Source organism: Scyliorhinus torazame, chromosome 22 (genome assembly GCF_047496885.1).
Source record: "Scyliorhinus torazame isolate Kashiwa2021f chromosome 22, sScyTor2.1, whole genome shotgun sequence".
Lineage (NCBI taxonomy): Eukaryota > Metazoa > Chordata > Chondrichthyes > Carcharhiniformes > Scyliorhinidae > Scyliorhinus > Scyliorhinus torazame.
In genome coordinates this window covers 88,720,583-88,744,379 of record NC_092728.1, presented here as the reverse complement: position 1 = coordinate 88,744,379, position 23,797 = coordinate 88,720,583, and the positions used below count along the sequence as shown (strand labels likewise).

Here is a 23,797-nt window from a genome sequence, read left to right as displayed (position 1 = left end):
CAGGCACAGGAGTGTATACCTCAGGCACAGGAGTGTATACCTCAGGCACAGGAGTGTATACCTCAGGCAAAGGAATGTATACCTCAGACACAGCAGTGTATACCTCAGACACAGGAGTGGATACCTCAGACACAGGAGTGTATATCTCAGACACAAGCGTGTATACCTCAGACACAAGCGTGTATACCTCAGACACAGGCGAGTATTCCTCAGACACAGGAGTGGATACCTCAGACACAGGAGTGTATACCTCAGACACAGGAGTGTGTACCTCAGCCACTTCCACCTCTAGGCTTGAGACATCTCTCACTCAGGATCCTTGCAGCAAGCAATGAGACTCACTTCAATAACTGGACTGGCTTTGAAGCTGGTGCCTGTGGTGAAAAAAGCCCTATACCCAGCTCGGTTACAATGAAATGCACTTTATACTTAGAATAATCGAAAGTGGAATCAAATATATTTACCATGTAATCATGTTAATGTTTGGATCATGTATTGTTTGCCAAAGTACCAATAGCGACATCAAACGTAATATGCTACTCGGATTTGCAATTTTGTTTTGATTGTTATGCTATGTAAATGCTAGTATTCCAGTAAAATTATAAATCACTGTCTGTTTGGATGATTCACCAATCTTTCTGCGTCAGAGCCAGGCAATGCGAATTGTCCGTACAGTGGGACAGGCCTTTGAGGTGTGTCATAAGCTGAGTTTACAACATGCTGAACAAAATGCGGATGGCGCAAGCGACCAGGCAACGGAAGAACAATTCGCTGGAGGTAAACGTCGGCCTTTCCAACAAACCCTTCCCTCTGGGAGGTACCTTGATGTCCATCTGGCAGGTGTAGCTGCACAGTGAAGCCAGGCTCACTTGATGTGGTGGAACTAATGCTCCTGATTTGAATGGTTGATTCCAGTTACGTGGAATCTGTCATTTGGAAACGTAGCGTGTCGGTCAGTGTTCAGAGTTAAGCAGAAAGGAAATACGCTCCTGAAAGTTGGCAGCAGTAATTTCCAGATGGCGTGTAAGAACAGATGAACTCAGCTTTGCTGTAAAAATGTCAACTGTTGATGAAATACAGTATAAACCACACTTGGAACAACATTGTGCACTGTTCCGGTTTCCATATTATAAAAAGTTTTATGATCCCAGACCAGACCCCACCGGTTGCCAGAGTACCAGACAGAAATCCCAATATTTTATTTAATTCGCTAGACTGTGAGGAAAGGATACTGATCTCCAGAAGTGACTACACACACAAATAGGGATATGGTATATTAAACAAACTTTATTACTGAGGTTAACATCATAAAGAAAGCCTAGCTAGTCGGTAGAGCATGGGACTCTTAATCCCAGAGTTGTGGGTTCGAGCCCCACGTTGGGCACTTCAATTTCTTGGGGCAGCACAGTGGCACAGTGGTTAGCATTGCTGACACACGGCGCTGAGAACCCGGGTTCGAATCTCGGCCCTGGGTCACTGTCTGTGTAGGGTTTGTACGTTTTCCCCGTGTCTGCGTGGGTTTTTCCCCCACAACCCAAAAGGTGTGCAGGTTAGGTGGATTGGCCATGCTAAATTGCCCTTTAATTGGAAAAAATAATTGGGTACTCTAAAAATTTTTTAAAACATCATAAAGAAAATAGCTTACAATTACCAGTTAAAAATGCTTAACAATGACAATGAAATACAAAATCCTAGCTGCTACCTTTTATCTCCACTCAAGAAAATCCATCTCAGGTCAAAATCCACTTTTAAATACAGTTAACTAACCCAGGAAAGCTTGCTGTAAAGAGATGTCTTGGCTAAACCACTTTGAGGGAGAGATCCTTCAGGAAACCAACTTGCCGATTCTTACCGGTGTCAAACTATTGTTTAACCTGCCAGCCTTTTCAGAAACTGCTGTTCTGTTCACAAGCAAAATCTTTTCAACTAAACTTATTCGAGAAAAACTGTCAGTCTGTTCACAGACAAATCTTTAACTGAACTGAAACTCAACACTTGACTGTTTCAGCCCCTGGCCTCTCCCATTAACTACATCATCTTACTAAAGGTAAACACAATGGGCGGGATTCTCCGTTGCCCGATGACGATATCGTAATCGGCGATCAGTCGGAGAATTAACTCCGACGTCCAAATCAGGGCCGGCGCCAGTTTGACTCCCGTCAGCCATGCTCCGCCGTCTCGGAAATGGCGTCATTGCGTCTCGCGCCATTGCAAGGGTGGTGGCACATCATTGGCCGGCCCTCCCATGATGCTCCGCCCCCAATAGGCCAGGTTCCCGACGGCGTGGGACACGTGTGGTCTCAGCTGTGCGGGAACCCGGCGTGGCGGCTGCGGAATGGGTCCAACACTGCCACATTCGGCCGGGTGCGTGCTGCTGGCCGGGGGGAGGGGGTGGGTGGCTTCCACAAGGGTTGAGGGAACTGGTAGGGGGCGGCCAGGGGGTGAGCTGTGGGATCACGGATCGGGTCCACGCACGGCCGGCGCCATGTTGTATGGCGCGACGGCTGCAGGTCATCAGCCGTGTGCATGAGCGGTCAGGGACCGGCCATTCTCTGGCCGTTTCTGGCGTGGGAGCCAGGTGTTTCACACGGCGCCACGTCTAGCCCCTCACCAGTCCTGGAATTGGGGAGGGTTTCACGCAGAATCTTTGGTCGTAAAAGACCACACATGCTACGCTGGCGTCAACACTTAGTCCATGAAACGGAGAATCCAGCCCCATGTCTCTAATTATCTACTCCCCAGGGAACCTTCTTTGTATAAACAAAATTCCATTAACCCTACTTCAGGTAAACAATATACATGGTTGGAATGAAAGATGATTTCATTTTTACGATGCTTTAATTGCACTTCTGTAGCTAGAGTGTCTGCTGGATTTGTAAACCAGGATTTTTAACAACACAACTTCAGCAGTCACACACACGCTAACAGGCTTTTAACCCTTACTGCACCAAACACATGTAATACGATATATCTGAAATACCTAGATTCATCACAAAAGAACATAGTGGCACTGGAGAAGCAATAAAAAAATTATTTTCAAGGATGATCTCATAACTGAGAGGTTTTAACTATCAGGAAAGACTGAACATGCTGGAGCTTTTTTACTCTACAAAAGAAAAAGACCAAGGAGTGACCTTTAAGGTAACAAAAGGGTTTTATAGGGTAGGCGTACAGAAGATGTTTCCACTTGTAGGGTGGCCCAAAACTAAAGGTAATCAGTACTAAATTCAGTAAGAAATTCAAGAGGAACCCCTTTAACCCAGTGAGTAGTTTGAATGTGGAACTTGCTACCTCAAGAAGTAGTTGAGGCGAATACAACAGGTATACTGAAGGGCAAGTGAAATAAATGCATAATGGAGAAAGAGACGGGAGGATATGTGGTGAGATCAAGAAAAATGGGAGGCTGATGTGGAACATAAACACTAGCATGGACCACTGGGGATTCTGTGCTTTAGACTCCATGTATCTCTATGTATTCAGCAGCGGTAGTTGTTGCTGGAAGTGTATCCAGTGCTCAGAACTGGCTTCAGCCCCTTCAGCAGTCTAACCTTCCCACTTTCTTCAAACAGGTCACCAGTTACCTGGAGCAGAACAGAACGGGACAATGGACAAGGGTGTGAAATCCTGTCGCACCAGGGATTTACCATGTGATGAGATTGATCTGGAAATCATTAATTCAACACAAACCCATAAGGAAATAAATTATCAGGTACTTTGATTAAGCAGGCTGAATTAGGATATAGTTATTGTTGTCGTTTGCTTTGAATCATATTGGAACTGGAGTTCTCCGTTCATAGGACTGAAAGTTCAAACACTACCAAGCTAATGTAATGTTGTTAACTGTCTTCTCACAATTAGCCGCACACCACTGCATTGCCCCGGTGACAGACAAGATGTGAATAGAGGGATACGGACCCCGGATGTGTAAAAGATTTTAGTTCATGGTCGGCGCAGGCTTGGAGGGCCGAAGGGCCTGTTCCTGTGCTGTACTTTTCTTTGTTCTTTGTTCTTTTGTCTGGAGACTGCGTTATTAATGCACCAAAGTCTCAAAGCAAGAAAGAATACAGTGAATTCAAATACATATCCTAAAGCAGGGTGTCAGAGAGGCACCCTGCAGGCTCCTTTGATCCCAAACCTTCTTGCCAATTCCTGCCTCTGCATTTATGTGTTCGCCCGATTTCTACAGGTTTGGACATTCATCTGTTTAAAGTTCATGAGCCAAGTGGGCTTCCAAAGGCTCTTTCATGGCTTATTCATAATTCACCAATCAGGAAAAGTCTTTTCCAGTCAGCTAAATTTGGGGACTTTAAGGAACAAATTGATGTGCTATACTTGGGGTGGGGCCCTTAATAAAAGCAGCCATTTATAAATGTGCAGAAAGAAAATCCCTGAAACGCTAAATGTTCAGAATCACAATGTCCATAGGCTCTTAAATTGATTGTGCACCAAGCTGTTTGGCCTAATTGATAACTAACTTTTGAATGAATAAGAAACGTTAAGAGGAAATATAACTTAGGAGAGGTTACTGATTGAGGTGTTAAGATTCAGAACAGAGGTAAAAAAGCCAACATAAGTGTACTTTACCTGAATGCTCGTAGTATTCGGAATAAGGTAAATGAATAGATGGCGCAAATCATCATGAATGACTATGATTTAGTGGCCATTACTGAAACATGGTTAAAGGATGGTCACGACTGGGAGTTAAATATCCGAGGGTATCAAACTATTCGGAAGGACAGAGTGGATGGTAAGGGAGGTGGTGTAGCTCTGTTATTTAAGGATGACATCCGGGCAATAGTAAGGGATGACATCGGTGCTATGGAGGATAAGGTTGAATCCATTTGGGTGGAAATCAGGAATAGTAAGGCGAAAAGGTCACTGATAAGAGTAGTCGATAGGCCACCAAATAGTAACATTATGGTGGGGCAGGCAATAAACAAAGAAATAACTGATGCATGTAGAAATGGTACAGCAGTTATCATGGGGGATTTTAATCTCCATGTCGATTGGTTTCACCAGGTCGGTCAAGGCAGCCTTGAGGAGGAGTTTATAGAATGTATCCGCGATAGTTTCCTAGAACAGTATATAATGGAACCTACGAGGGAACAAGCAGTCCTAGATCTGGTCCTGTTAATGAGACAGGATTGATTCAGGATCTCATAGTTAGGGATCCTCTCGGAAGGAGCGATCACAATATGGTGGAATTTAAAATACAGATGGAGGGTGAGAAGGTAAAATCAAACACTAGTGTTTTGTGCTTAAACAAAGGAGATTACAATGGGATGAGAGAAGAACTAGCTAAGGTAGACTGGGAGCAAAGTCTTTATGGTGAAACAGTTGAGGAACAGTGGAGAACCTTCCAGGTGATTTTTCACAGTGCTCAGCAAAGGTTTATACCAACAAAAAGGAAGGACTGTAGAAAGAGGGAAAATCGACCGTGGATATCTAAGGAAATAAGGGAGAGTATCAAATTGAAGGAAAAAACATACAAATTAGCAAAGATTAGTGGGAGACTCGAGGACTGGGAAATCTTTAGGGGGCAACAGAAAGCTACTAAAAAAAGCTATAAAGAAGAGTAAGATAGATAATGAGAGTAAATTTGCTCAGAATATAAAAACAGATAGTAAAAGTTTCTGCAAATATAGATAACAAAAAAGAGTGGCTAAGGTAAATATTGGTCCTTTAGAGGATGAGAAAGGAGATTTAATAATGGGAGATGAGGAAATGGCTGAGGAACTGAACAGGTTTTTTGGGTCGGTCTTCACAGTGGAAGACACAAATAACATGCCAGTGACTGATGGAAATGAGACTATGACAGGTGAGGACCTTGAGAGGATTGTTATCACTAAGGAGGTAGTGATGGGCAAGCTAATGGGGCTAAAGGTAGACAAGTCTCCTGGCCCTGATGGAATGCATCCCAGAGTGCTAAAAGAGATAGCTAGGGAACTTGCAAATGCACTAGTGATAATTTACCAAAATTCACTCGACTCTGGGGTGGTCCCGGCGGATTGGAAATTAGCAAACATGACACCACTGTTTAAAAAAGGAGGTAGGCAGAAAGCGGGTAATTATAGGCCAGTGAGCTTAACTTCGGTAGTAGGGAAGATGCTGGAATCTATCATCAAGGAAGAAATAGCAAGGCATCTGGATGGAAATTGTCCCATTGGGCAGACGCAGCATGGGTTCATAAAGGGCAGGTCGTGTCTAACTAATTTAGTGGAATTTTTTGAGGACATTACCAGTGCGGTAGATAACGGGGAGCCAATGGATGTGGTATATCTGGACTTCCAGAAAGCCTTTGACAAGGTGCCACACAAAAGGTTGTTGCAAAAAATAAAGATGCATGGCATTAAGGGGAAAGTAGTAGCATGGATAGAGGATTGGTTAATTAATAGAAAGCAAAGAGTGGGGATTAATGGATGTTTCACTGGTTGGCAATCAGTAGCTAGTGGTGTCCCTCAGGGATCAGTGTTGGGCCCACAATTGGTCACAACTTACATAGATGATTTGGAGCTGGGAACCAAGGGCAATGTGTCCAAGTTTGCAGACAACACTAAGATGAGTGGTAAAGCAAAAAGTGCAGAGGATACTGGAAGTCTGCAGAGGGATTTGGAGAGGCTATGTGAATGGGCTAGGGTCTGGCAGATGGAATACAATGTTGACAAATGTGAGGTTATCCATTTTGGTAGGAATAACAGCAAAAGGGATTATTATTTAAATGATAAAATATTAAAACAGGCTGCTGTGCAGAGAGACCTGGGTGTGCTAGTGCATGATCGCAAAAAGTTGGTTTACAGGTGCAACAGGTGATTAAGAAGGCAAATGGAATTTTGTCCTTCATTGCTAGAGGGATGGAGTTTAAGACTAGGGAGGTTATGCTGCAATTGTATAAGGTGTTAGTGAGGCCACACCTGGAGTATTGTGTTCAGTTTTGGTCTCCTTACTTGAGAAAGGACGTACTGGCGCTGGAGGGTGTGCAGAGGAGATTCACTAGGTTAACCCCAGAGCTGAAGGGGTTGGATTACGAGGAGAGGTTCCGTAGACTGGGACTGTACTCATTGGAATTTAGAAGAATATAGAAACATATAAAATTATGAAGGGAATAGATAGGATAGATGCGGACAGGTTGTTTCCACTAGCGGGTGAAAGCAGAACTAGGGGGCATAGCCTCAAAATAAGGGGAAGTAGATTTAGGACTGAGTTTAGGAGGAACTTCTTCACCCAAAGGGTTGTGAATCTATGGAATTCCTTGCCCAGTGAAGCAGTAGAGGCTCCTTCATTAAATGTTTTTAAGATAAAAATAGATAGTTTGTTGAAGAATAAAGGGATTAAGGGTTATGGTGTTCGGGACGGAAAGTGGAGCTAAGTCCACAAAAGATCAGCCATGATCTCATTGAATGGAGCAGGCTCGAGGGGCCAGATGGCCTACTCCTGCTCCTAGTTCTTATGTTCTTATGAACCCACCCGCTGCCTCCATTGCTTATTTACCAATTGAACTTGGTATCATCAAAGTGCCACAAATCTACATTTTCAGGGTGAAGTTATGCATTGGCCTACAAACTACTTCAGGCCCGTCTTTGGGTTGTGGAATAAGCAATGAGCTCGAACTGCACCCCAGGTGTCTCGGTCACTAAACTCATCCATATTTGGGCTCTGGTGAGCCGCAGGTGCCTGTTGGGCAGTTTGCCAGTCTGTGGAGTTTAATTTGAGCAATCGCACAAGCAGCGACCCTCAAATAAGCCCTTGGATGGGGAAGGGATTGGGCGTGGGCCAGTAGCAGCGGCCTGCAATAATGCTGTGGAGCCGGTGGTAGAACTCCAATTTATGATCGTGTGAAGACTGGTGGCTTAGGCCACAGAAGAAACTATAAAACTGTGCTTGCTCTGCCTAGCAAAGGCCGGTTTCTGAGTGTGGTTCTTAAATTGGCCCCATAACATGTATTCTGGGTACCAGAGATGCCCGATGAGCTAGTATAGCTTGGGGGTACTTCATGCACCAAAGATGGCTGTGCAAAACAGGGCCTTTGTGCACCTTGTCCAGCAGTAAAGCAGCCAACAAGATCCAGGATTTGAAGTTGTGAAATGAAGCAGAGGGAGGGTGAAGAAGGTGAATTAAAGGCAGTGAATTCAATTTCAAATTCGTTACAGGCAGAGAAATAACGAGAGGGAAAGAAAGATTAGATTGAGAGAGAGGGAGCAAAGTGACAGAAAGGAAAATAAGACAAAAAGGTTAAACATTTTAATTTGGCATTGTTGAAACCTTGAAACAACAATCAATTCCATGTAAAATGGGATTCTTTTTTAAAATTATAAATGTAGAGTGCCCAATTCTTTTTTATTTCCCAATTAAGGGGCAATTTGGCGTGGCCAATCCACCTACCCTGCACATCTTTGGGTTCGTGGGGGTGACACCAACGCAGACACAGGGAGGATGCGCAAACTCCACACGGATAGTGACCTGGGGCCGGGATCGAACCCGGCTCCTCAGCACCGTAAGGCAGCAGTGCTAACCACTGCGCCATCGTGCCGCCCGCAAAATAAGATTGAACAGTTTCAATTGTTCCCTCTTTTGGGCCAGAGGGGTGGATTTGCATTGCATTAACAATTATCACATCAAGAACACTCTAATATTCCAACCCTAACTTCCTGTGGCAGGTTTAATGTACAAATCCAGCAAGTTCCTATAAACGGTGTGATTGAATTTTCATTACACACCATTATTATAAAACCTCCACATGCAGAAAGCACCGATTTCTTCTTTATTTTTAAGTCTACTTATTGGAGTATTAAAATTTTTACACAAATTCGCACAAAACAAACAACGGCAAAAAAGGCAGCTGGAAGTGTCAATGTACAACAGGCACGGCCCAGAACAACAGCCATCACAGCGTTAGGAACAACAAGACAGGATAAATCAGGGACAAAATCCCCAACAGGTTCCCATCACGGATAAATGACCCGTCTGCACCTGGACAAGATACAGGCAACAATTTAGACCGAGATCACACCCATAGCTTAAAAACAGAAGAAGGAAAATAACAGCCGAGAATCCAGTGCTAAGGGGAATTTGGCGAACTCCTACACCGCAAGTTGAACTCTTCCCCAAACCCAGCCCGGAACGGGCGGCCACCCTCACGTTCAGGATGGCAAACGACGAGGACAAATTCAAGGAGAGGACCGAGCACAACCAGACCCAGGGTCAGCTACAGAGAAAGTAAAAGAGAGCAAGAGCTAAGAGTGAAGAATCAAACCCCATTTCCCAGCCCCAGGACCAAAGACAAAACACATCATCAAAACACCAACACCGCCCCCAAGAGGGCAAAAGGCAACCTTGGAATCAAGACCCGGGACTCGAGGAAAATAGCCTGATTCCAGTCGAAGAGATGGGGGGAGAACCCACACGAGGATGGGAGGGCCCTCAGACCAGCACCCAAACTGGGGGGTGCCCTGGGAGGGAGGGCAGGTCTGATCTCCTCCGGAACTACATGACCCCCCCCCCCCCCCCCCCCCCCGGCCACCCAAAAACCAACGTGAATCGATATCTATTGTCCATCACCAAAGCCCACCTCCCAACATTGAATGCTCCTCCTCGCCAAGCCCAAAGAAAAAATGAGGATGGCCAAGAACTGTCAGAACCCTTGCATCCCCCATATTAGGACAAAACAAAGACCGGTAACCAACCGCCATGTGGGCCCGCTTGACCCTCGGGAGGAATTAACCAAGGATAAAGACTGGGCTCCACCTTCAGACCCACCCCACCTCAACATCTCTCCGAATGGGGATCACCCACCCCAGGAACCCCCACGGCACTCACAAAGGAGGTGCCGCCACCCGAGGAGGAGCAGGCCAATGACTGCGACACTGGGCCTGGCCTAGCCCAGCGCCACCGCAATAATTAAGAGATGGAAGAACTAGCCCCTAAGATTACCATTAACGCCCCCCCCCCCAATCCAAGAACCCCTTAAAGCTAGGCCCATGTGAAACATGGCAACTAACAAAACCCACCCATGAGGGCCCACCCCACCAGACCCTCCACCCAAAAATAGAGGATATTAAGGCCGACCTCGTCACAAATGGTCTGACAGCGGAAGAGCAGTCGTGGAGGGTGACTGCTCTTTGACTGTCACCCTCAAAAGGTGGGGCTCAGATGCAGTACGAGGGAAGCTGGAACTAGAGAAGAACAGTTGGGGATTATGGCTTGGGGAGGTTTGGGAGTTTGGGGGCCTGCTTGATCAGATGGTCTCAATATCCATGAACTCCATGAGGAAATGGGGGTGGAGAGATGGTTAGCAGCAGGGAAAAGAAACTACGGGTTATGTCTGGGTTCCAGATGATTCTGTAATAGTGATAAGTTTTGAGAGTGAGAATAAGAAGCACATAAATCACAAAATCCCTTCAGTGCAGAAGGAGGCCATTCGGCCCACCGGATATGCACCGACCCTTTGAAAGAGCACCCTACCAAGGCCCAATCACCCCACCCTATCCCTAAAATCCCACCTAACCTCTGGACACTAAGGGACAATTTATCATGGCCAATCCGCCTGACCTTCACATCTTTGGACTGTGGGAGGAAACCGGAGCACCCGGAGGAAACCCACGTAGACACGGGGAAAACGTGCAAACGCCACACAGTCGATCACCCGAGGTTGGATTCGAACTCGGGTCCCTGGCGCTGTGAGGCAGCGGTGCTAACCACTGTGCCACCGTGCTGCCGATAACCCTGGTGATGGATGGTTCAACTAGTTTTGTTCCACTCATACATGTACCCTCTAAACTTGAAAGGGTGAAGCTGGAGGTGTATACCAAGGAGATCAACCATGAAAGGAATAAAGGTTCGACTGTAGATAAGGGACGAGTGGGTGTTTTCAAACAGATCAGTGGTTCCGAAGAATTGTTTTTAATGGCGAGCTAGGGACTAGGCAGTTGGGATTCGTGAAATGTGTTTGTTAATAACTTGGGGGCAGCCCAGAGTCGCCTGCCACAGAATCGTGACGGATGCGACAGGAGATTTGACAAAACCAGCAAAGGGCCTGTTCACTTTCGGCAGGACGGGACTGGGAAATCCCACCATTGGTGTGTATGGAGCACGGACAGAGAAGAGAGTGGGGCTGAAAATCACTAATAAATTACTATGGTAAAGAATAGGCTTTTCTGAATAAACCATTTAATTGCTTTTTAAAACTCTGTGCCTCGATGTGAACGTGACTGGCATTGTCAGGTGGATGTACCTTTAAGAAATGGGTGTTTATCAAATAGCTGCAGTGATGTCAGTGTGTGGGTGGAACTGGGCTGTCTGTCTGGCTTTTACTTTTGTTTTGAGCTGGCAGCTACAGTGTGTTTAGTTTTGTTTTCAGAGTTGGAGAGCTGCATTCACAGCAAGAAGATGTTAATCTCTCTCTGCAATCAAAAGAATGTCTCCAAATCACTTGATGATTTCAAAGTAATACCTGTTTATGTAGAGATTTTAAACCTGCTGTCTTTATTTAAAAAGGGTTTAACTTATGGATGTTGTTTGGGAAGTTATTAAGGGTTATCTATAGAGTACTGTATCTTTTGGGGGGTGGTGGTCAGCGTTGGTAGTTGACAAACCGTTTACTGTGTGTTTATAAAATGTTAACTGGATTCATAGAATAAACATTGATTTTGTTTAAAAATACTTTTAGCTCTCCGTTGCATCACACCTGTAAAGTGGGCCCTTGTGCTCCCCATGACCAAAACCTAATAGAAGTTGTGGGTCAGGTGAACTCCATGGTGTACTTTGGTTTTCTATAAACCCTGGCCCATAATAAATTGGGATGGCCAGCATTTATTGCCCATTTCTAATTTCCCTGCGAGGTTGGCGGTGCCCCTGTATTTTGATCCATGCAGTGTGTGTGGTGAAGTTACTCCCACACTGCTGGTAGGAAGAGCATTCCAGAAAATTGATCCGGGAACGATGCAGGACAGCTGACGTATTTCCAAGCCAGAACGGTTTTTCACTTCATTGGAGGGGAACTTGGAAGAAATGGAGTACCTGCTGATTGCCTTTGTCGAGATTGCAGTTCCCTCATCTCGTTCCTGGGATGAGGGCCTATCTTATGAAGAAAGGTTGAACAGTTAGGGCCTGTACCTATTAGAGTTTAGAAGAATGAGAGATGATCTTACTGAAACATGTAGGATCCTGAGGGGACTTGACAGGGTAGTCAAGCAGACTGCTTTCTCCTGGCTAGGGTTGAGTTTCTCACCTTGAATGTTGTTGCAGTGGCAACCATCCAGACAAAGTGAACCAGACATCATGCAGGCCATGTACATCACAGACTAATTAGAGAGGAAGATTAACTTGCTTTGTACTCTATTAGATCAATAATGTCTGTGCAGTTTATTACTGTAATGGTTTCACCAACAGTTTATTGCAGATCCTTAGAACCTACATTAATATTTCAGCGCTGTGATTATCCATGGGCCAATGGGGGTGAGAATTTAGAAAATCTGTCCTACAATGTATGGATCATACCCCCACCCCACCTTCAATATTCAGTGCACAGAAATTCCTCTCCCTTATTGAGGTGTACCCGTACAGATGGTACCCATATGTGTCCATTAAACAGACGTTCAATTTAGAACCGTGGAATTCCAATGGACAATAAAGGGTTAGACACGGATTCTGGAATTGGAATTTGGGGCACACTCTGGAAACAACTCTGCAGAATATTTCCTCAGGAAATTCAATTGATTGGATCAGGTCCATGTGCCAAGAATCGGCACGGTGGCACAGTGGTTAGCACTGCTGCCTCACAGCGCCAGGAACCCGGGTTCAATTTCGGCCTCGGTGTGACGTTTGCACGTTCTCCCCGTGTCCGCATGAGTTTCCTCCGGGTGCTCCGGTTTCCTCCCACAGTCCAAAGATGTGCAGGTTAGGTGGATTGGCCACTCTAAATTGCCCCTTGCTGTCCAAGGATGTGTAGTTTAGGTGGGGTTACGGGGGTGGTAGGGCAGGGGAGCTGGCCTCAGGAGGGTTGCTCTTTCAGAGGATCCACTACCAATATTTAGGCCTTCCCCACTTGGGGGTCCTCCAGCAGCTCTGCTGATGCCAACCAAAACTTTGTTTTTTGTTCAAAGGAACAAATTCCTTCTTTTCAAGTATGCATCCTATTCCCTTTCCCAGTGAGTGTGCCTCCATCATCATCCTTTCAGGCGGTGCACATCACATCACAACACAGCGGCTCTCTGTGACAATCCCTTTAGGTTGGTGTGATTGAATTGTAACAGGAACAAATCCAGGGAGGCCGACTGACACATCCACTTTTCCATCTGATTACCCTGTTGCATTTCGTCTTCTTAGAACCTGAAATCTAATTGCAAAAGCATGCTGCACAGCTCAATGCACATCTTATTGACTGCCAGTGAAGGTATTGATGGAGCATTGCATGAGCTCACTGGCACTCTTGGGTACACAGGAAGATGAGTTGCCATGCCGGCAGAGAGGACATGTCCTCGGAAGTCAAGGAGAAGAGGATATCTGTAGACAGAGAATTTTATTTAGGTAATTTTGACTTTAATGTATTTTGTTTGAAATCGATGGTGTCAACTGGAGTGTTCTTGGTTTGTTTCCTTTCTAGGATTCTGAGAACGGGACGCCTCTTGCTTTGTCGACCCAGCTGCCACGATCTCCCAGCAGCCAGTGCTCCTCCCCAACCCCGCTGGCGTCCCAGCACCACTTGCAGCTGCTCCAGCACCAGCTCCTACAGCAGCAACAGCAGACCCAGGTGGCCTTGGCACAGGTTAGTCTCTCCGCTCCCTGGCAGGGGAGGGAACGAAGGGAAGATTCGCAATCCTCATTGACCCATTTGAAAGAAACATAATTCGAGGCCTGAAGATCACATCTCATTTTAGAGTGTTTTAAGTCCGTTTCTCCAGGGCGGTGCGGTGGTGCAGTGCTTAGCACTGCTGCCTCGCAGCGCCGACGACCCGGGTTCGATCCCAGCCCCGTGTCACTGTCCGTGTGGAGTTTGCGCATTCTCCCGGGGTCTGTGTGGGTCTCACCCCCACAACCCAACGTTTTCCAACGTAGTTTGATTGGCCACGCTAAATTCCCCCTTCATTGGGAAAAAAAAAGTTAAATTATTTAGAAAGTCTGTTTCTCTGTGTGTACCGCCAGCTGTTTATCAGCTCAGTTCTTCTCGTTTCCTGGACCCTTCCAGTGCCTCATCTTAAGAGCTCTCTGTAAAGCATTATAACACCTGCTTCCCACTGACAGTCTCTTATTACATGAGCTGGAGTTTACACTGGTGACGTTTAGTCACTGGAGCAGAGTGCTTTATAGAGTCACAGAGTTTTTACAGCACGCAAAGAGGCCTTTTGGCCGATCGCGTCCACGCCAGCCATCAATTACCCATCTACTCTAATCCCATTTTTCAGCACTCGGTCCGGCGCCTTGGCAATGGCATTCCAAGTGCTCGTCTAAATGCTTCTTCAAAGTTGTGAGGGTTCCCGCCTCTGCAACCCTCTCAGGCAGTGAGTTCCAAATTTCCACCACCCTCCAGGTCAAAAGGTTTTTCCTCAAATCCCCTCTTAAGTCACCTCAAGTCTATGCCTCCTGGCTATTGCCCCTCTGGTAATGGAAAATGTTCCTTCCTTTCCATCCTATCTATGTCCCTCATAATTTTATGCACTCAATCAGGTCTTCCCTCAGCCTTCTCTGCTCCAGTAAAATCAACCTCAGCCTAACCAGTGTCTTGATAGCTGAAAAACTCCAGCCCAGGCAATATCCTGGTGAATCTCCTCTGCACCCTCCTCAGTGTAATCACATCCTTCTTGTAGTGTGTCGACCAGAACTGCACACAGTACTTCAGCTGGGGCCTAACCAGCATTTTGTACAGCTCCATGATAACCCCCCTGCTCATATATTCTATGCCTCAGCTAATAAAGGCAAGTGTCCTTCATGCCTCCTTAACAACCTTATCTACCTGTCCTGCTGCCTCCAGGGATGGTGAACATGCGCACCAAGGTCCCTCTGAATCTCTGTACTTCCTAGGGTCCGACCATTCATTGTCTATTCACTTGTAAGTCGTCTCAAACTGCATTACCTCACACTTTTCATGGTTAAATTCCATTTTCCACTCTTCTGCCCATGTAAACAGCCCATCTTTATCATCCTGTAACCTAAGGCTAGTTACCAGACTGCCAACTCGTGTGTCATCTGCAAACTTACTGACCATACCTCCTACATTCATGTCCAGATCATTAATGTACACTACAAACAGCAAGGGATCCAGCACTAATCCCTGTGGAACACCACTAGGCACAGGCTTCCAGTCACAAAAACAGCCTTCTACCATCACCCTCTGCCTGCTGCTGCTAGGCCAATTTGTGATTCAGCAGCGTTCATGCTAACAGACTAAGCCACATTAGCAGACTGGTGAGAATGTGACAGGATTGACACAGTATCTCACAGGAGATATGTGACAGAGATAGTCCCTCTCTACACTCGCCTCTCTTAGGTTTCAGAGTGACTGTTTGAAGGTGGGAATCTGGCTTTGTTCCTGGAGCCTTTTGACATTGAACCACGCCGAGTGGGAAGCCTGCTATTTGGCACCCATTCCACAAACATTCACTCCCTCCACCGCCAGCGAACAGCGGCAGCAGTGTGCAACGTTTACAGGATGCACGGCAGAAACTCACCATGGCCTCTGAGACAGTACCTTCCAAACCCGTGGCCTTTACCAGCTAGAAGGACAGGGACAGCAGATACCCACCACTTGCAACGTTCCCTCCAAGCCACCCAGCATCCTGACTTGGAAATATATTGACCGATCCTTCACTGCCGCTGGCTCAAAATCCTGGAATGCCCTCCCTAACAGCACTGTGGGTGTACCTACACCACGTGGACTGCAGAGGTTCAAGAAAGCAGCTCACCACCACCTTCGCGAGGGCTCTTCGTGATGGGCAATAAATGCTGGCCTATCCAGTGACACACACGCCCCTCGAATGAATATAAAAAATAATTGGTTTGGGTTACCTGCTCGGAAGTGGCTTAGAAGTCAGCTGGAGTCAATTGGAGCTGAAATGCCCATGTTGCTGTTCTGTTGTGCAGGGGGAATTAATGAAACAAACAGAATTTTTGAAAATATGAAGTTGGAGAAAGATTTTGGAACATTACAGTGCACATTTCATAAATGAGAAGTAACGCACTTGTACACTTAAAAGAGCAACTAAATGGATTAGATGTTATATAAACAGACACGACGTGATTGTTCTTCAGCTAGAATCTGCTCCTAATAGAGTTTGAATACTCCCAACGCATCTCCCGCTTTGGCTCCAAGGATCTCTTTTTGACTTTAATTCTTCACTTGCACGTGCAAACTGTTGGTGCAAAAGTGGCCCCATGGGACTTTGGATCAAATGACAAGGTCAGCATCACTGCTGCCTTATAGAAGTTGTACAAGGAGCCAGTAACCAAACACCTCCATTCCTTGTGGCATATGTTTATCCGGTTATTGCAGTGAGGGATGTCGGCGGGCAATGCACTTTGTCCGAGTATGTGTTGGCACATTATTGCCATGAGATGGTGCTGTAGGCTGACCCTGTGCCGTACCCGCTCTGATGTTCCTTTCACTGGATCATCGAGATAAGAGGATTCAAACCCAGCAGCCGTCAGCAAAGACTTACTGCAATACACCAACAAAAAACAGATCAATTGTACTTTCCACTGACCCAATTTGACTTGCCATTTTCCTTTGAAAATGGATGGTTTGTTTGGTCTGAATAATTTTACTATTAGAAACAACTCGAGAAGTACAATGTTCAATGGGGCAGATGGTCAAACAATTCGGGTAGGGTTGTGAAGGCAACAAACGGCAATCATTAAAGAGGCAATTGGGTGATGTATTGGGAGTAGGGGAAGTAGGCAGGAGTGTCTATCGGGATGGTCAAAAGCTCTCCTCATTATTGTCTATCCTTTAGGTTTATGAACTGACACATGGGGCGAAATTCTCCGTTATCGGTGGAAACTCCGCCGATCGGCGCAAAAAACGGCGCAAATCCCACTTGCGTCACGTCACAAAAATGGGCCGATAGTCTGCGGCCCGAAATGGGCTAGCAACGACGTAACGGGATCCGCGCTTGCGCAGTGGTTCACGCCGTGCAGCGTCATGCGCGCTGCACGGCGTGATGGCTCATAAGGCCGCGCTGCTCCCCCCCACCCGACCGCAACACCCGACCGCAACACCCGACTTGATGGCTGGCCGTCGCTCAGCCCCGAGGTTCGAGTCACGCGATGTGGAGGCGCTCCTGGACGCGGTGGAGCAGAGGAGGGACGCCCTGTATCCCGGGCACGGCCGCAGAGTTGCCCCACGCCACAGCCGGCGTCTGTGGAGGGAGGTGGCAGAGGCCGTCACCGCTGTGGCCCTAACACCACGGACAGGCACCCAGTGCCACAAGAAGGTGAACGACCTCGTCAGAGCAGGCAGGGTGAGCCTCCCCCATATCCCCCCTCCCCCATATCCCCCCTCCCCATATCCCCCCTCCCCCATATCCCCCCTCCCCCATATCCCCCCTTCCCCATATCCCCCCTCCCCATATCCCTCTCCCCCATATCCCCCTCCCCCATATCCCCCTCCCCCATATCCCCCTCCCCCATATCCCCCCTCCCCCATATCCCCCCCTCCCCCATATCCCCCCCTCCCCCATATCCCCCCCTCCCCCATATCCCCCCCTCCCCCATATCCCCCCTCCCCATATCCCCCCTCCCCCATATCCCCCCCTCCCCCATATCCCCCCTCCCCCATATCCCCCATATCCCCAAGTGAATCCAGCCCTAACCTTAACCTCTGCAATGCACGCGCAACCGATGGCGTGCATTCATATACCTGCCTAACACTGTTGCCTTTTACCCCTGCCACACCCCCCCCCCCACAGGAGAAGCGCGCACACAACAATAGGGAGCATGTGAGGACTGGAGGAGGGCCCGCTGATGAGAGGCCACTGACCGTACACGAGGAAAGGGCCCTGGAACTGGCTGGCGGACCTGAAGACCGGGAGGTTGCTGATGCAGAGGTCGGGGCCCCACGAGCAAGTGAGCCACCAACAGCCCGTCCCCATATCCCCCCTCCCCTATATCCCCCTCCCCCGTATCACCTGATCACTGCCTGATGTCTAACCATGCATGCTTCATTGTGTATCGCAGGACCAAACGTCCAGGCACCCATCCCCGCAGATGCAGACCGCCCGCAGGATGCCCCTCGGAGACCACAGGAGACGGAGAGACCCGCACCCTCCAGCATGCGACGCCCGCAGGATGCCCCTCGGAGACCACGGGAGACGGAGAGACCCGCACCCTCCAGCATGCGACGCCCGCAGGATGCCCCTCGCACACCACGGGAGACGGAGAGACCTGGAGCAACAGGGAGACGACACCCCTGTCACGTGCGGGAGCGACCACCCAGCGATGAGGGGGGCAGCCACAGGCCCCCGTCACATCCGAGACAGGACACCACTACCCAGGACACCACTATCCAGGACACCCCTACCCAGGACACCACTACCCAGGACACCCCTACCCGGGACAGCACTACCCAGGACACCCCTACCCGGGAAGACGAAACACCGGACAGTGACTCAGAGTGGATGGGTGGAGACGAACCCCCACCCCAAAGTGCCATGGACTCAGAGTGGGACGAAGAGCACGACACAACGCCACTGCTGTCACCAACACCCTCCACCATCGCAGAAACACTCACCACGGTTGGGCACTTTAGTGATGAGGCGTCTGGTACACTCACTGGTGCGCACAACACAGCCGTCCCGGTACAGCAGGTGGAGGTAGGAGCAGCAGAGGGACCGGGCGGTCGGAGGGCAGCCCAGGCCAAGCGAACATCTGCCGCCCAGATGGATCCCGGGTTCCTGCAGTTACCACACCCACACATAGATCCGATGCAACCACCGACACGGAGACGAGCGAATAGGGTGACGGGTGGCTTGCTGCGGTCGCAGGTGGAGGAGTCCACCCGCGTCCAGGAGCTGGGAGTGGTCCCGGTCATGCGTGCCACCCAGGCTGACACCGCACGGGTGGCGTCCGCGGTGGAGGCAATGGGTGCGACGGTGTCAGACATGGGGAACGCTTTGCGAGGCCTGGGGCCTTCCGTGCAGGCGGCGTCTGTGGCCCAGGAAATGGCTGCCCTCTCACAGGAGGCCATGAGCCAGTGCCAGCGCCAGATGGCAGAGGCGCTCAACGCCATAGCCCAGTCTCAGCAGGCCATGGCCCAGTCTCAGCAGGCCATAGCCCAGTCTCTGCAGGCCATGGCCCAGTCTCTGCAGGCCATGGCCCAGTCTCAGCAGGCCATCGCTGAGGGCATCGGCGCCAGTGGCCATGTGCGAGCTGGCGTTGCACTGTCGCAGACAGGGTTCGACAACCCCCTGGGCTCCATGGCTGCAAACCTGCAGACCCCTGTCGATACCAGCACGGGCCTCCAGGACTGGCAGCGCCAGATGTCGGGGGCGCGTCGGATGGCCAGTCCGTTCGCATCCCCCACCCATGTAGAGGCCTGGGGGCCATCGGGCACCCCGAGGGAGGAGGAGGTGGTGTGGTCCGTCCCGGCTCCCTCTGTAGGGGAGGTCCCGGTACACCGCGACACCTCGGACTCCCCCCCTTCCGTCCCAGGTGCATCGGGTGGGCAACGGGCAGGACAGGCTGGCAGCTCGCCATCCCAGTCGCCCGGGCCGCAGCCTGGCCCATCTAGGCCAGGACGCCTCAGGAAACGGCCGCCAAAGGGATCCGGTGTCAGAGGGCAGGAATCATAGGAGTCCACCTCCAGTTCTGCTGTACCGTCTGGGGAACCACGTTGACGTAGTCAAAGGGCCCGTAAGGCCAAACAATTAGACACTGAGTAAGTTGGCACGGGTGCAGGGCACAGATGAGTTTTAGGGGCTAGGGCACGTGCATGAACTCCTTTGGTTATTAAAGTCAATGTTACACCTACCGAAGCTGCCTTTGTGCTCTGTCCAAAGTGTGCGGGCGTGTCATGTACGTTGAGCGCAAGTGTGTGTGTGACGGGTGGTCTTACCTCAGCCCCAGGTGAGTCTGCCCCCTTCCCCCTGGGCCGCCATCAACATCCCCCGGGCAGAGGACGGGACCGTGCGCTGCAGTGTCACAGCCGCATGCAGGGATGGTCCGGGTGGATGGTGGTACTGTGGCCATGGGTCAGACATAGTCCAACGATGTAGAGCCAGGAGCTCATCGGAGGCGGGTTGTCATCATTCTCCATGGCCTGCGTTAGACACGCGTCCACCCGCAACTGGGTGAGCCCGGCCCGTTGTGCCGCCGGTGGATCGGCAATTGGGGGTGGGGGGGTGGTGTGCATGCGGGTGGGGTGTGTGGGGTTGGGGAGGGGGGTGAGGGTGCTGGGTGGGTGGATGGGTGGGGGGTGTGGGTGGTCGGCTGTTGCCATGGTGTGCGGTCTGTGGCCATACTACCCGATTCCCACGCCCATCTAGTCAGTGAAGCGGGCGTCTATCAGTCTGTCCCGTGCCCGCTGGGCCAGCCGGTAACGGTGGACAGCCACCCGCCTGTGTCTACCCCGTCTGCCCTGACCATTGCCCCCATCCCCCTCATCTGGGGAGGACTGGGCCTCTTCCTGCTGCTCCTCCACTCCGCCCTCCCCTGCCTGCGGCACATCGCCCCTCTGCTGGGCTATGTTGTGCAGGACGCAGCACACCACAATGATGCGGCCGACCCTATCTGACCGATACTGGAGGGCGCCCCCAGAGAGGTCCAGGCACCTGAAACGCATCTTCAGCACGCCAAAGCACCTCTCGATCACTCCCCTTGTCGCTACATGGGCATCATTGTAGCGGTTCTCCGCCTCATTGCGTGGCCTCCGTATAGGCGTCATCAGCCACGATCGCAATGGGTAGCCCCTGTCGCCCAGCAACCAGCCCCTCAGCCGGGGATGGCGTCCCTCGTACATGCCGGGGATGGATGACCGCGACAACACGAATGAGTCGTGTACACTGCCTGGGTGACGGGCGCAGGCGTGCAGGATCATCATGCGGTGGTCGCAGACCACCTGTACGTTCATTGAATAGGTCCCCTTCCTATTAGTGAACACGGCCCTGTTCTCTGCAGGTGGCCGCACGGCGACGTGCATCCCATCGATCGCGCCCTGGACCATGGGGAACCCGGCAACGGCAGAGAAGCCCACGGCCCGGGCATCTTGGCTGGCCCGGTCCACGGGGAAGCGGATGTAGCGGTGCGCCATGGCATAAAGGGCATCTGTCACTGCCCGGATGCACCGATGCACCGATGTCTGCGATATGCCGGACAGGTCCCCACTCGGTGCCTGGAATGACCCCGTTGCATAAAAGTTCAGGGCCACCGTAACCTTGACGGACACGGGGAGAGGGTGTCCCCCGCCAGTGCCACGCGGTGACAGGTGTGCCAGCAGGTGGCAGATGTGTGCCACGGTTTCCCGGCTCATCCGGAGTCTCCTCCTGCATTCCCGGTCCGTGAGGTCCTGGTATGACTGCCGGGGCCGGTACACACGGGGCGCCCTCGGGTGCCTCCGTTGCCGTGGGGCCGCGACGTCCTCCTCCCCCTCCTCGTCCAGCCTGGGCGGCTGCCGCCTGCCCCTCTGCGGCAGCCTGCGCTGCCTCTCTGGCACGCTCCTCCTCCTCCTCCTCCTCCTCCTCATCCAGGGCAACATAGACATGAGCGGCTGCCACCACGGCGGCCAACATCGCTGGATGGTCTGAAAACATGACGGCCTGGTGGGGGGGAGGGGAACGACGACATGTCATCATTGCCCATATCCCCTCCTCCCCCCAGCCAGGTGGCATGGACCGCATGGGTCCAACTGTTGGAGGCTGGCACCTGGCCAGGTGGATCAACTCATTTGCCCTCCCATCACCCACCCCGGCACGGACCCCCCCCCAACCTCCACCCCAGCACGGACCCCCCCCCCCCCCAACCTCCACCCCGGCACGGACACCCTCCCCAACCCCCAACCTCCACCCCAGCACGGACCGCCCCCCCAACCTCCACCCCGGCACGGACCCCCTCCCCAACCCCCAACCTCCACCCCAGCACGGACCACCCCCCAACATCCACCCCGGCACGGACCCCCTCCCCAACCTCCACCCCGGCACGGACCCCCTCCCCAACCTCCACCCCAGCACGGACCCCCCCCCCCAACCTCCACCCTGGCACGGACCCCCTCCCCAACCCCCAACCTCCACCCCAGCACGGACCCCCCCACAACCTCCACCCCGGCACGGACCCCCTCCCCAACCTCCACCCCAGCACGGACCCCCTCCCCAACCTCCACCCCGGCACGGACCCCCTCCCCAACCTCCACCCCAGCACGGACTCCCCAACCTCCACCCCGGCACGGACCCCCTCCCCAACCTCCACCCCGGCACGGACCCCCCCCCAACCTCCACCCCGACACGGACCCCCTCCCCAACCTCCACCCCGGCACGGACCCCCTCCCCAACCCCCAACCTCCACCCCGGCACGGACCCCCTCCCCAACCCCCAACCTCCACCCCAGCACGGACCCCCCCCCCCAACCTCCACCCCGGCACGGACCCCCTCCACAACCCCCAACCTCCACCCCGGCACGGACCCCCTCCCGGCAGTCCCCCGGAGCCCAGCCTACTCTAACCCCCACCCCACACACACACACACACAAGCCGAGACACACCTCTCCTCACGCATTCAGACTGCGGCCACGCCATTTCCTGCCCAGAGCCAACCCCCCAGGCCGTCACTCACCTCCTCGCTGGTCGGCGTGAGCCTGGAGCACCGGGTCACGCCGATGAAAAGGAGGTTTGATTGACGTCGACGTGAACGGTCATCACGTCGACGGGACTTCAGCCCATCCGGAAGGGAGAATATCGGCAGGCCGAAAATCGGCTGCCTTGCGCAGACCCGTGACATTCTCCGCGGCAGCGGCGCCATTAACGCCCCGCCGACTTTTCTCCCTTCGGAGACTTCGGCGGGGGCGGGATTCACGGCGGCCAACGGCCATTCTCCGACCCGGCGGGGGGTCGGAGAATGACGCCCATGGGGTCCAACTTGTATGGCTGTGCATTGTATGAAGGTTCACAAATGTAATTATTATCTCCTGCATTTGGTAAAAAGATTGCTTCTTTTTTCCTTTTTTTTTCATTACACCTGATCACTCTCTATTTTGTCTCTGATCTCTCATCCTTCAAACTGGTTTCAGTTTTTTGTTCTTTTATTCCTAGCAACCCAATAGAGTCTTTCTCTCAATCTGATCACTGCTCTCCTCCCACACTCTACTCCCTCTAATCCATTGCCCCCCCCCCCCCTCCTTTCACTTCATTCTGTCTGATCACTGCTCCCTCCCTCACTTTCCTCCCTTTAGTCACTGCTCTCCCCCTCTGGTCACTCTCCTCCCTCTGGTCACTCTCACTCCCCTCCCTCCCTCAATCTGGTCACTCTCACTCTCCTCCCTCTGGTCACTCTCACTCCCGTCCCTCCCTCAATCTGGTCACTCTTACTCTCCTCCCTCTGGTCACTCTCACTCCCCTCCCTCCCTCAATCTGGTCACTCTCACTCTCCTCCCTCTGGTCACTCACTCCCCTCCCTCCCTCAATCTGGTCACTCTCACTCTCCTCCCTCTGGTCACTCTCACTCCCCTCCCTCCCTCAATCTGGTCACTCTCACTCTTCTCCCCCTGGTCACTCACTCCCCCCTCCCTCCACCTGGTCACTCTCACTCCCCTCCCTCCCTCAATCTGGTCACTCTCACTCTCCTCCCTCTGGTCACTCACTCCCCCCTCCCTCCATCTGGTCATTCTC

The 23,797-nt window shown here is 51.2% G+C and overlaps 1 protein-coding gene across 2 annotated transcripts in view; it reads left to right on the top strand.

The window, feature by feature from the left end:
- Positions 1-23,797, top strand: part of LOC140399192 (carboxyl-terminal PDZ ligand of neuronal nitric oxide synthase protein) — a 175,942-nt gene that overhangs the window by 134,984 nt on the left and 17,161 nt on the right. For both annotated transcript variants that reach the window (XM_072488538.1, XM_072488537.1), the window contains 3 exons: positions 648-777; positions 3,570-3,709; positions 13,598-13,759. In XM_072488538.1, the coding sequence (XP_072344639.1) occupies positions 648-777; positions 3,570-3,709; positions 13,598-13,759 (432 nt within the window). The remainder of the gene's footprint in view (positions 1-647; positions 778-3,569; positions 3,710-13,597; positions 13,760-23,797) is intronic.